This window comes from Chanodichthys erythropterus, chromosome 10, assembly GCF_024489055.1.
Source record: "Chanodichthys erythropterus isolate Z2021 chromosome 10, ASM2448905v1, whole genome shotgun sequence".
NCBI classification, from domain to species: domain Eukaryota; kingdom Metazoa; phylum Chordata; class Actinopteri; order Cypriniformes; family Xenocyprididae; genus Chanodichthys; species Chanodichthys erythropterus.
Window position 1 is genome coordinate 50103799 of NC_090230.1, and position 14744 is coordinate 50118542.

Genomic DNA, 14744 nt, shown 5'->3' on the forward strand with positions numbered 1-14744 from the left:
TAGTTTGACCCAATTCAAAAATTTTATTAATTTAAATAATAATTAAATAATTAATATAGTGTCAAAAGTTTCAATACACCTGCTCAAAACCAATTTTTTTATTCATGATTAATATTGCATTGCATAATGTGTGCTTATGCAAACTGATAACCACAAGTGAATCGCATTCAATTATTTAATATAAATGAAATACATTTTTTTGTTTGCAATTTCAAGTATTTAAATTAGGGATGTGCACTACAACTAACTTGACAGGTCGTTTAAGCGGAGGTTCTGTAATGACAACTGCTCTAAAATTAAGAAACCCTAAGAAAACAGTAAAAACATATGTACGTGATTCATTAAAAATACTTAATTTATTATTCCGCTATCCAAATAGGATACTAAATCCCACAGAAAAAGGGTTTATATTTTTGACGTGCGGTCTTTACATTTAATCATTGCACATTATAATATGTGCATTAAAATATTATCCATAAACTCTCTCTCTCCCTTATATTATCATCACCAACATAACGTACATAACGAAGAACACAGAAACATTTGTTACAACTAACACTAAAATATATAAAGAACTTATGCCTTTCGGGAAGTGCTTAATAAACGTTATACCTGTAAATAAGCTCAGATGAACCGTAATAAAGTGCCCTTACCTTCATTACTGCCATATAGTATCACTCTGGAGAATGTACGCTGTATCACAAACAGTTTTTACTTGTATATCCGTGATTGGCACATTTTAGCCCAGTCTCTGTTTTGTATTGTCCCTTTGTATTGACATTCATTCACAAAGCAGTCCAGTGTGAAATGATTCACGCAGACAAACTAATTTCGGCAGAACTGAGGGAGCATTTCCCTGGAAAACCAAGTTAATCCACCTCGTTTTCAGCAGCTCAGATTTAGGTAGTAAATGAAGAGAGCTATGTGGATTAATCCATCCAGCTACAGAACACCTAAAAGGCTTGGGAGACCTTCTCCTCAGTGCAGCAATGGCGGACTCGCTTTGAACTCGTTCAGGGCGGTTCTATGTTTAAACATCAGTGTCTGTCAACATTCGTGGGCGGGGCCTGTGGCTAATGTGACGTCACACTGCCAGGGATCTGGAAACGGCTTGTTCTGAGACACTGCTTATGATTTATGGGGATTAAAAAAGGAGTGGGTGGATTTTTATCACTATGGGGTGGCTTTGTACACACACTGCCAACACACATTTATGTCCAAACACCATGCAAAATTGAACTTTGCATAATAGGTCCCCTTTAATCAAGAATATCAAGTATAAGTTAGCCGAGTCCAACATATAATGAAGGGTTGTTTTAACTGTAAAGCAAATTGTAAAAACACAGATGGATAATACAAAATGCTTTCTGACATTTTGACAAAAAAAACAAAAAAAAACAGGCGAAAACAAATTTTAAACCTAGCATATCAATTTTCATTTTACAATTATATTCTCTCTCTCTGTGTTTGTGAGAGAGCGCTCACGCAGCACTGAGACAATGGTACTTTTTAAATCCATAACTAACGCACTAGTTTTCAGTCAAAATAAATATGTAACATAATTAAGTATTTTAGTTATTATTTACACAATAACCTAACACATATAGGCTACGTTTCTCAACGCTGAGAATAAATAAATAAATGCCTGTTTCTCCAGACTCGCACTTGTCAGTCATCCACAAATCAGGGAGTGGAAGGGAGATTGAGCGGGATTTGTTGCTGTCGACCTGTAGTCTCTTTTTAATGATAAGCCTTACGCATTTGTCAATCATCCCTGCTTGTTATTTGGGCTATGAACCCAGCGCTATGACTGGTTGAACTCTTCTTCCTTTGCTATTGCTTGATTTGAGTACTGCGCTCGCACAAAGGAGTCACCAGGTTTTTGAGTAGTTTAGAGTGACAAATTGTAGCGACGTACTTTGAGGTCAAATTTTGTTCCCGCTAGGCATAATGCATACAGGTTGGCAGGTCTGCACTGTAATCTGAAATTTTAAATAATCTTTTATTTATTTTGTGGTGGGGCAAGTAAAAATCAAATCCAAAGTAAAAAACCACTGGCCCGACAAGGCAAGTATTAAAAAATTGTTAGTATTGAGCTCTGATCCCTCACCTCTTTAAAAAAAACAAAACAAAACTCCTCAACTTTAAGCCAAATTTAATTTATTTGGAGAAAAAATAAATAAAAATGTAAAACAGCTTTACATGTTCTTACCTTCACATGTGTCATCTCCCTCTGACATAAGCTCATCATCTGAGCAGATGTTTAACACGTTGACCAGCATCTCTGTAACTGAGAGCACACAAGAGAAGACCGGCTTACAAAGACCACCAGCATATGCTCACTGAACCAAAAATTGGTCTACTTCTACTATTTATTAATTGCTTAGGCTTTAATAATACATAAATTACATGCTTCATAGTGTTCAACATAAGGTCTATGTTCATTTTGTACGGATTTGTTTTTGCTTATCCCATCTTTTAGTTTGCAGATATTTTGTCTGAATTTTTCTTTGAGGATCAATAAAGTAAACAATCAGAACTGATAAATTGCAAAACTCTTTTAAAACTACATCCTGCAAATGCACATCTGATATGTGTCAAAATCAATCTAAAAAAAGAAAAAGACTAAGCCATTCCCTTTTTCTCTTTACCTTTCTCCCCGACAAAGGGCAGCGACCACGTGAACACATCCATGAAGTTGGGCAGCCAGTACGGGTGAGGAGAGCAATTGAACTGCCGGATGTTCATGACGTTGTTCTCGTATTTCAACACAGCAGCTTGAGGAGTAAGGACAAAAAAAATAAAATAAAATCAGAAAGTCTGTTCTGATTTTTTTATTTATTTATACACTTAATTGTAATTAATTTTGAGAAAAAGAAAAAAAAATGTTTTGTTTCAGCAAAACTGGCTAACCTTGTTGAGAAATTGCATAAGGCTAGAAATTAAACTGCGCAACACGATAGCACAAGCTCAAAGGGTTTTTGAGAGCTCTTACCTTTATTGTTATACACATCTAAGTAGTTTGGTGCAGAGAAGATTGTGATTAATGAGGGGAAGCCTGTCGTCTGACTTTTTCTGTACATTCGATACCTAAGGGGGTCAGTGAAATGGGACAGAAATTGTCAGCAGTTCATTTAAAAAGTAGTTAAAATTGCTGCAAATAGCCTGGTTTAAGAGTGTGCAGTGGACTTACCCTGCATCTTGGGCTTCGTGTGCTCTTATAACTGACAACAAGTTATTATTCATCAAAAAGTCACATACTGCAGGGTAGCTGTTAGAGACGGAGAGAGGTGTAATTAGCGATTCCAGCAGTCCATCAGTCAAAACGCCATGACTAACATTGAGAGGTGCGACTGTGAACAGGGACTGAGTAGGCAGCTATCAAACAAATGTGCATGTGGGTAGACTGTCAGCTGGAGTACCTGTAGAAATAGGAACATCCTCTCACACTGTTGTGACAAAAGTGCTCTGAGCTCTTTTCGCTGCCGTAGTCCTCACCGGGGTCAGACCACAGCAGGTCGCACATCGGTCCGAAAGCTGGCGGCTCTTTAAACCTGTCTAACTGCAGAGCAAAGCAAATCAAACAATCAGACCATATTATCCATCACTGCAACAATATAAACTCAATCTGTTTGAATTTTCTTAATTTACATGACAGATTTTGTGTGACTGATGAGGGATTACTGAAAGCACTGAACAAATCATCATCTTGTTCAGGCATGTATTAAGGAATTAACTAAAATAAAAGGAAATACAATCATTTTATGGTGTGGTGCTGGGGGAAAAAACTTCACCAAAAAGTGTTTTAGTTAAATATATGTACTCATCCATATATCTAATTATTAATTATTAATATTATAAATGTAGTAGTAGTAGTGGTGGTAGTAGTTGTGGTATCACAAAATAAATTACATTTTATATTACTATTATGGCTGTCAAAATTAACACGTTTGCGCATGCGATTATTTTTTTAACACGTTAAAAACATTTAAAGCAATTAACTCAGCATCCTTTGGTGTGCTACAATATATGATAATGCTACAATCTGTACTGGCACGGGGTCTGTGTAGTGGCTCCCTGTGAACAAACACCCATAACGCGCACACAGAAAGCGGTTTTAGACAGCAAGCCAGTGCAGCATTGAGTTTTCAAACTTGAACGGACAAAAACACACAACATTGTCAAATTTCCCATTTTGTCGAGTATCCTCATAAGCACAGTCTTAAATGGGTTAAAAAGTGTTCAATGAACAAATGGAGTTGTGAGAAAATGGGATGCATGTCAGATCTGCGTCATGTGCGTCAGGTCTTAAAGGCTGCAAGTGTTAATGCACAGATCCGATCTTTTGGCCATATCCGGTTTTTTGGCCAGTGTGTTTACATTCACTTTAGATGCGACAGGTATCCGATATCTTTGCGATTTAGCAAAAACCCATTTAAAAACCCATAGACTTTACGGCGTTGGAACCGGAAGTCCTAAAATGCTAACTCGCTTCCGGGTTTTGCCTACAAAAATGCGTCATCCCTGAGGCACTCTATACAACAATAAAGCTACCTTTTAGTAAGCAAACATGTCGCCCTTGCCTTGTGGTGGCTTGGAATTCAAATGGGAATCGGATATGCTTGTTTAGACATAGGTCGCATGTCCAGATATCGGATATGTATCTGATTTAAAACCACATTTGGAAGTGGCTCAGATCGGATGCGAAAAAATCTGATCTCGTGCAGATTTTTGTGTTTACATGTGTGCAACAAATTCCAATGTGTCAGTTTTTTGTGCCAGTGTAACGCAGCCAAAGTGACAGCAGCCTAATAAACGTGTAACTTCTTTTGTGCATTTTAGCAGGGCAGGTAAAAATCTGTGGCCAGAAGAAAAGAAAAAACTTAGAATTGAGCCCTGACATATTTAAGGCACAGCTAAATGTGACATTTATTACAATGGGTTTATGTAAAGATTGTTTTACGTTCACTTAAATTAAAAGTTTTTTTTTTTTAAAGCCTAATAAAATGTACAAAAACAGAGCTTTCAATTATACTGTAATACTGGATGGCTAAAATTTAGAAGAAGAAAAAATTAAGAGACAATAGTATCAGTAGTGGTGTAAGTGATCATTTAAATCAATTGACAGCACTAATTATATTACTATTATTTTTATTACTACAAAATAGAGAGGGGTCAGGATGTTTCACTTGTTTTGAAACTTCTAAAACATTTCAATTTAGCATTTTTATTATTATAACATTATTTACTACTACTACTACTACTACTACTACTACTACTACTACTACTACTACTACTACTACTACTACTACTACTACTACTACTACTACTACTACTACTACTACTACTACTACTACTACTACTACTACTACTACTACTACTACTACTACTACTACTACTACTACTACTACATAATAAATTGAAGTGTCATTTAATAATATTAATAATAATAATTAGTAATACAAGTCAATTTATTATTATAATAAACTGAACTGAAGTGTTTAAATAAATATTTAGTAAATATTACTATTATTATTATTTTTATTATTATTATTTTTATTATTATTATTATTATTATTATTATTATTATTATTATTATTATTATTATTATTATTATTATTATTATTATTAATAATAATAATAAATAGGGATGGGTCAGGGTAGTCACTGGTTGTCCAACATGATTTCGAATGATGAGGTATACTACTGAGTTTACCTAGATTTCATATTGTTTTTTTGTTGTTGTTTTATTTTTAGCTTGAATATTCTTAGTGGCAGTGCTTTAAAGGGGATCCATTTAAAGATGCAACTTCTCAGACAGGGTTTCAGCATGTTGACAGCTAGCTGAGATTTAACGGCACAACTCCCACTGAGAAACGGCATGTCTACATTCATCCCCTTTAAAAGCATCATCACTACACTGATCAAAGCATTGCTTTTGTAACATTCACCATCTTCTGGTACGGTCATACCATGGCTGTTGCATACACAATGGAACAGCACAGGACACATTCCCCTGGTTACACACACACAAGCCTTAATCTAGTCCTAGAATAAAATGCATGTTTGAGTTGTTTTAACTGAAAAGAAACTTAAATACTGCACTGACATATCTTAAAATAACTAAGGTCTAATCCTGGCTTGATCTAAGCCCCGTCTGTAAAACCAGGCCAGAAAGCAATGCTCCACATCTTACTTACTTTCCGGATGTCGTCGAGGCAGGTTACCTCAGGGGACAGGCCTCCGTGAACGCACAGGAACTGCTGGTTGAGCAGAGCGGCCAGGGGAAGGCAGTCAAAGGCCTCCATGCAGGCATCATACACAAGCTCAGAGTACTTAATCTTGCCTGCAATGAGAGAACCACAATAAAAACACCCATGTATCTCCGAACAGGCGCAAGCGGGGTGAATGAGCTTTTCAAGCCAAGGCTGTCACGCTGTCCGCTTGACATATCGCAGTAATGCAGGGTGGGTGAGGGCAGACTGGGGCTTGCCAACTTTCCAAGGCTGGAGGAATAGATGGAGGAGGAGGAGGATGTAGCATGCCTTGTTAGGTGATGTTGCAGCAGATCCACGTGCTAATTGGGATGAACTGAAGAAACCAGCGTGGCGGGAGGTTGATTAAAGGAGGCTGAGGCCAGTGACAGGTTACTCGTGGAACAAGGGCTGCATACCACCGTTAAATCCTGACATTTCAGAATGGGCCAACCGTGCAGTGTATTGTAAACAGCAGCACTGACAGATGAGAAACAGGCTGCCTCGTGATGAGCAAAGAACAACATTGCAACGTGCCGGCAATTGGTGAAGTAGCACATCATTATCAAAGGCTCTTTGATTAACTGGATGTAGAAAAAGCCAGGCTCGATCTAGGCTGAATGAACGCATTAACACATTAGGATTCTGCTGATACAAATTAGGCATGTGCAGTATGACTTAATTTCCATAACGTATAAATGGATATTTTGTAACCAACTAGTTAGTAAGAAATCCCCAGAAGACAGTAAAAAAAGAAATTGTATAAGAGATCCATCTGAAATAGCCTACTTAAATTATGAATTAATCCCATATGTATATCCCATATACATGTGCTGTGCTTACCTTGTATTATCCGTATAGCGATATAGTTATGGCCTATTTATTACAAATCAACTGAATCGATAGGCAGTGCAGGAGCAGTAAATACAAACTAAATATTATAAACAAAATTCCTCAAAAGTTAGTACTATTAAGTCAGCACGTCAAGTTATTGTTGGTTACCATGGCCAATGCTTGTGGGTCCGTGTTTGAATGTTCTTCTCATGTATGGAAATTATTTGATCAAACAGAGGAGGAAAAAAAAGTAAAGAAAAAGTAAAGCCTGATGTGTGCCAGCAACTACTTTCTATACATTATTTAAGGGTATTCTATTTGTTAAGATATTGATATAGGATCTGTTGTTATCAAGTAACACCGTGTCCTAACCAAACGTGATACAATAAGATTCTAGAGACAACCAGCTTCTCTGTCCACACAAGACGCGACTACGAGACACGACAAAATCAATCAAAAACCACAGCCAATCATAAGACTGTGTGGGCGGGCTCTCTTGGGAAGTGAACAGCAGTCACAATGACATTCATAAATATTACACAATTTAAACATTTTTTAAAGTACATCCTGAGTGACTGAAATGATCTTTGTCATAGAATACACTTGTTTGTTCACAATGAGTTGACAGTTTGAACGTTCTTGTGCCCATTTATTTATTTTCATGATCTGAGGTGAATTATCCATGGTTATTTTTAGTACAGCTACAAAGTTGAGAACACAAAATGATATTCAAATGGACATTAGACGCTTTTAAAAATAAATAAAACCGATAAACAGCACTTGAGATTATCATTGCCAAACTTTGTGTTGTTTTTCCAGCCGTGATGTCGCAGAAATGTAGAAATATCGCATATTGCCGTCGCATCGTTGGTTAGGACAAAAACGGATTAAAGGATTAGTTCACTTTCAAATGAAAATAGCCCAAGCTTTACTCACCCTCAAGCCATCCTAGGTGTATATGACTACATCCTTTCTGATGAACAATCTGAGATATTTTAATAAATATCCTGACACATCTGAGGCCATATTCACAAAACCTCTTAAGGCTAAAAGTAGCTCCTAAATTTCCATTTTAGGAGAAACTTCTAAAATTAGGACTGACACGCCCATTATTTTTAAGAGTCCTACATTTTTGCTTTAAGAGTATTTCACAAAGCATTTTAGCCCTAAAACTAGCTCCTAAGTCTGTGAAACATTAGGAGTAGTCAAGAGGACTCCTAAGTCACTAAGACAAAATCACACACGATCCTAATCCACCCAAAGACACTGTACACCATTGAGGCAGTAGCGATAGAGCCTTAGGTGCTGAACCTTTTCATCATAAATGCAATACATTTTGATTTATAGATTTGAATCTATGATGAGGCACCAAAAATAAATCTTTAACAAATAAATAAATATTGTCCGAATACCTGTGGCAGTGGTGAGTTCACACTCACAAATGATTAAATAGAGTAAAAAATATATATATAATAAGCGTATTTGGTGTACTGTCCAGTGAGCATAGAGGGCTCCAAGCTTGGAATTTAGCTCAAACCCAAAGTTCTCGCCATATCCCCAGCCGAGAGTGAGGGACAGGGTGGCGGAGGGATGCAGAAAACTGTCAAAGTAACTATAGGCGAGTCGGCTCTCGTCTGGAGTCAGCGAGTCGGCTCTCGTCTAATATGGAAACATGACACCTCATTCTACAAAATTTCTATGATTAAATCGCTGACTCCTCCCCCATCAGCCAATCCCTGTGTGTATACTCCATAGCAACGAGGTCAACCCCGCCCTTACTCTTAGACTTCTAGACTTCTGTCTATTCCTTAGTAAAAGTTTGTCTCAGCAGCTTTGTGAATAGGTTTTAAAGAGAAAACTCTTAGCTAAGAACTTTTACTGCTATTTAGGAGAACTCTTAGTGGTAAGATAAAATGTTTTGTGAATACGGCCCCTGAGCTTTATAATGGCAGTGAACAGGGGTCACAAGTATGAGCTGCAGAAAGTGTCTCCATACAGATCCATCCATCATAAACATACTCCACATGGCTCCGGGGGATTAATAAAGGCCTTCTGAAGCGAAGTGATGCGTTTGTTTAAAAAAAAAAAAAAAAAAAAAACATCCATATTTAACTAGCTTTAAAGTAAAATATCTAGTTCCCCCCAGACCACCTTCCGTATTCAAGTTACGAAGAAAGTAAACTGGTGTCACGTCAGTTACACTTTTTCTGTAAGTTAAATAGGGAAGGAATAGGACAGAATGTAAGCTTTTTGACCTGTAAGAGTTTTAGACTTTCTTCGTAACTTGATTACGGAAGGGCCGTCTGGCAAAAGCTAGATATTTTACTCCAAAACTTGTTAAATACGGATATATTTTTTTAAAACAAAGCATTACTTGGCTTCAGAAGGCCTTTATTAACCCACTGGAGTCGTGTGGAGTATACGTTTATGGTGGATGGATGTGGATGGAAGCACTTTCTTCAGCTCATACTTGTGAACCCTGATCAATGCCATTATAAAGCTCGGATTCTGATTATTAATATTTCTCTGAAAGAAGAAAGTCATATGTGGTCTAGGATGGCTTGAGGATGAGTAACTTTCATTTGAAAGTGAACTAATCCTTTAACATGGAAAAGATACCTTTCATTTCGTGTCGCGTCACGTGTTGTTAGGACACTGTGTTAGTTTCATTAATAATTGTTCTGCTTTAAAGCGGTATAATATTTCATACTTGTATTATACATCATAACCAGTAGTATAACAAGCCTATAAGAGCACGCCTGATTGTAATATTCCAGTTTGACATAACATGCAATACTATGCAAAACTTTTCTGTTTTCTTCCCAGTCAAAATACTCCATTACCCTAACACTCTTTTGAGTGGACATTTCTCTGAACCTAGCAACCTATGAAATAATTTGGCTTTCTGCTCCACATATAGATTTTTTAACACTGTAAAAAAGAGGGCTAAGAAAGCTATAAAGCGGCAGCTGGAAGCATAATTATATTAGCCAAAATATTTAATGAACACATACAGGACAAGGGCTTTATAAAATTGCATAAATGACAGGTGTTATAATTTTGCACAGATTCTGTGTGGGTCTGCTTATGATCATCAGCTGCTGGTGGAAAGCAGGCAGCCGTTCGGTGTGAGGGTTTCAGTTAGCTGTCAGAGTTTGTCATGACTGGGATGATGGCTGATGTAAATCTAAGTGGGGAATGAAGAGCCCTGACAAGAGCTGAGGGATTGTGATTGAGCTCTGTGCCCGCGGCCCGTCATCCATTACTCTCAAGACATGATCTCTCTCAGGATGCCATGGAAAAAATATCCATGACAGAGTTGAATGATAGGATGTGGTAAAATCTCATTTTGCTCTCTTGATAACGTTTACACACACACACACATGCTCGGAGTTTCTAAAGAGCTGAGCTTACATTCTTGTTTAAAGGTGAAGTACTCTGTGAGATGCCGACACTCGTGGTTGCCTCTGAGGAGGAAGAGGGTGGTCGGGTGGTTGATCTTCAGGGCCCACAGATAGAGCACACACTGCAGATGCAAACAGAAAAAAAGCAAATCATCAAAATGAACCACATACATTAGCAATGCTTTAATATATGATATTGTTTAATCACAACTGCATTGATACTTTCGATACTTGAGTTTATGTATATAATTTCCTACAATTCAAACAATGAAAATGCAGGTCACTGAAACTTTGAAACTCTCATTTCTCAATGTGGTCAGAGTTATTTCTATAGGTAACAAACTAGATATCCTGCAGACTGGGTCTCTCGCGCATTTGGTGCCATTTCAGTAGCGATACAGCTATGAAAATGTGATGAATCACACTGTATTGAACTGTGACATACGCATCGCAACGTACTTCATATTATAAAGGTAGTTGCAGTTACCCGGCACTAAACATCAAGATGGACCATGAGTTAAAGAGATTGATATCCAAGTGGAAATGGAAAATTTTTTGCATCAAATATAAACACACACTATACAGGTGAAAACAATCATTAGTAGGGATGCACTGATGTATTGGCCAATAATCGGTATCAGCCGATAAAAGCAATTATATTCACTAGGGATGCACAGATACCATTTTTTAAGGACCGAGTACGAGTACCGATTTATTAATTTAAGAATGAATCCATGGATACTAACACACATCCTGTTTTCACCCAAATGTTTATGCCCACTTAAGCCATAACCAACTGTATTTACGTGAGATACACCACATGATGGACATTTTGACAACTATGTATGCATTTGACCATTCAGGCGCAAGGAGAACTGATCGCGCGCTGTCTAAGAGAACTGCGATTGCGCACAAGAAAGAGAGCGTATGCAAGAGAGCGCTTCTGGTCTGTGTCATTCAGCACGATTCCACCTATCCCGCCTTCACTAATTGATAACGAATTGCGATTGAGAGCATGCAGTTCGCAATGTGTGGGTTGTCTTCATTAATTTTGAAGTATTTCCACACCCCTGAGGCTGACATTGTTTCTGCTGCTGCCATCGTTGTCTCGGTGCACAGAAAATTTTGTCACTCAATCCTCGCATCCAATAAATCGCATAGAGTTTTGTTACTTCTGATAAGAAGTCTCAGCTTTTAAATTCTGCCAATTTTATCACAAAATTCAAACAATAAATGGCATTTTGACACTCTTAAATGTGACGACAGATCACAGTGCCTTAGTTCATGCAGCAGCGGGGAGCGCAAGTCATCTCTTTCTCCTTAAATACATGTTATAGCATGAAAAAACATGCATGAACATCAAAAGGTATGTTTAAAGATACAGTACAACTTACAGAAATATATCATGTCTTGTGTAATCAGTTTTTCAACTACTTAAAGACGTCAATAAAACAGCTTCTCAGCTTATGTCTCTTAATGTTGCATTTACCTCAGGAAAGTTATCCAATGTTCACTGTTTGTTAGTTAGCAATAAAAAATAAAAACTAGAGAGGAGCTTATTTAAAATGTTAATTATATTATATATGTTTATAGAAATTTGTCATGAAGACAAGAGTTTAAGAAAACTACCTTATGTGCAACTGAGTTGTTAAACATTCCAGTTTTTATTTAAGTCAGTGTAATTATTAGATCTGAAAATAAACAGCAGTTGAATATAATAGTTTGGGCTGTGTTGTTGTTATTTTAACCTCTGATATTATAGTAACATACCAAATGAGAGGGTTTCCTAAATAGTTTAAACATTACTTGGGGGACATTTTTTTCCTTAAAACCAAACTGTCGGTATCGGCAGATATCATTCTGAATACTTTGGTATCTGCATCTCTAATCATTAGCGTTCTGATGTAGCTCAAACTAATATGCTGGAATACCACGACAAAGCAGGTTCAGCATTTAAGAGGATTATAACTCCATTACTCCTGATATTTTATTACAGGAATAGATCACTCACAAATGAAAATCATTCTATCATAGACCACTAGCATTCACAGTATGCAAAGTTCTTTTATGCAAAGAATACCTAGATGACTGACTTCAGTTGTCACTAAGGCTAGTATACTGGGAGGAATACTATATCCCACAATGCAATTGGGTTGACACGTCCTTCCATTACAAATAGTACCATCAACAAATCAATTTCTAACATTTCTTAACTCTTAGTACACCAATCAAATGAGTAAAATTTTTTACGCAAAACTTTTTTCCATAAATTCATTTTATTTTATATTTATTTTCAAGATGATAACTGGACCATTACTCTTTTTTTTTTTTTTTTTCCTGTGATCTACTAAACATTTTTGTAAACTGTCACCTTGCCACTTGTCACCAATGTAGAAGAAAAAAAAATTCACAAAACTAAAGTTTGAGTCAGTATATATATTTAATTAATTATATTCAGCAAAGATTAAAATGGACAATAAAAGGTATGCCTAATGCCACAAAAGATTTGTATTTCACAACAGTTAACATTGATAATTATAATTGTTTCTTGAGCAGCAAATTAGCATATTAGAATGATTTCTGAATGATCATGTGACACTGAAGACTGGAGTAATGATGCTAAAAGTTCAGCTTTGGATCACAGGAACTGCTTTCAAAAACATCTTAAAATCAAAAACAAAAACATTTCTTCTTTCAAAGAAATCTTACCTCAAACTTTTAAATGGTAGTGTAGTATTTTTTTAGTAACTGTATATAGTAAGGATACAGTTAACATACTAATATCCCCAAACTTAGACCTTAGATTAGACCGATAACTTCAGAAACTGAAGCTCATGTACACTCCAAACACCCTGAACCACTAACACATCTGAGCAGACAAAAAACATTTTGCTGTATTAGGCAAGACTATGATTTCAATCTTTTCACATTTGCTTCTGATATCATCTCTCAACTCAAAGCACTGAAATGTCTCAAGTCATCAATATGGTTTTCTTGAAAAACTTGCCCTGTCTGTCATAGGCATGCTATACCATTATACACCTGCAAGGCTTTTTGGTTCGCTTTCGGTAGATTAACCACAGAACACCGCTGCATAACAGTGGACAGGATTGCAGTGTTAATCTGCAGAATACACATTTATTTTTCTATCCTCTCAGGAAGGATACGCTGCATTTAGGTTGCGGTTATCTTTAAAAAGGCCCAGTAGCAGTTGACGTTTCATTAAACTGAAAGAAATACTGAAAATAAAGCATTCTCCACACAGCTCTGGGTGTCAGGGTGGGGCGAAGTCTGGTGGCGTAACCTACGAAACGTTTGATGACTGCAGTGGCCCAGTCAGAGGGCATTAGCAGGTGGTGTGGCGGATGACTGAAGTTCAGTCCTTTGTGGTCTGTGATGTCCAGGGAGGGAGTAGGAACCTAGCGTGGCCTTTATTGTGAAACACACGCTCTCTTTCTATGCATCTCAGGTGGCCCGCGGCCCTGAACCCTCAGCTGTGTTTGATGTATTGAGCAGCGGTGTGTCTGCTCTCTTACGCCGCCTCTTTTAACCCTGACATTTCTCCCGTCCCTGAACTTTGCAACCAAAGCGCGATGCAGAGGTGGAAGCTTTTTGAGGACTCGCGCTTGCCGGCCCATTCAGAATGACATCAGACATCAAGGCCAACGATATAAAAGACTGCAGCTGATAAACTGGACCAAAATTTTTCTCAAACAAGAAAAAATTTACACGTAACCTCGATGTTGAGAAATGCTTTCTCTGGCCTGCAGGATGGCAGGATCAATAATCCTTTAAAGCCATCTGCTTCATCATTGTGGTTGCTTTACAATGCATCCTGGTACAACAGAGGCTGTTTGAAATGCACAGCCACATGGCATCTTCTGAGGGCCAAGTTAAATGTAATCGTCTTAAGTGTTTGCAAGATGTAACTTCTTTCAGCAAAGATGTGTTCACAAAGCCTTAAAATTACAAAAGATTTTTTAATAGTGATTACAAAGGTTTAAAACACAAAACTAGCCTTTTTATTTAAAAAGTTATTCTGGATTCAAAGGGTTAGTTCACCCCAAAATGAAAATTCCTCACCCTCATGTCGTTCCACACCATAAGACTTTCACAGAAGCTCAACCTAACCTGAATAATGCACAAGAACAAACCTCTTCCGGAAGCTCAAATGTGCTGTGTAACCAATGAGGTTCATTCTTGTACGGCGCATGTTTGAGCTTCCGGAAAAGGTTTGTTCTTGTGCATTATT

The 14744-nt window shown here is 37.2% G+C and overlaps 1 protein-coding gene across 2 annotated transcripts in view; it reads right to left on the reverse strand.

The window, feature by feature from the left end:
* Positions 1-14744, reverse strand: part of ppp3ccb (protein phosphatase 3, catalytic subunit, gamma isozyme, b) — a 39217-nt gene that overhangs the window by 11487 nt on the left and 12986 nt on the right. For both annotated transcript variants that reach the window (XM_067398072.1, XM_067398071.1), the window contains exons 4-10: positions 10503-10614; positions 6201-6346; positions 3423-3562; positions 3194-3271; positions 2996-3090; positions 2652-2777; positions 2213-2290 (exon numbers count right to left, since the gene is read on the reverse strand). In XM_067398072.1, coding sequence (XP_067254173.1) covers positions 2213-2290; positions 2652-2777; positions 2996-3090; positions 3194-3271; positions 3423-3562; positions 6201-6346; positions 10503-10614 — 775 coding nt within the window. The remainder of the gene's footprint in view (positions 1-2212; positions 2291-2651; positions 2778-2995; positions 3091-3193; positions 3272-3422; positions 3563-6200; positions 6347-10502; positions 10615-14744) is intronic.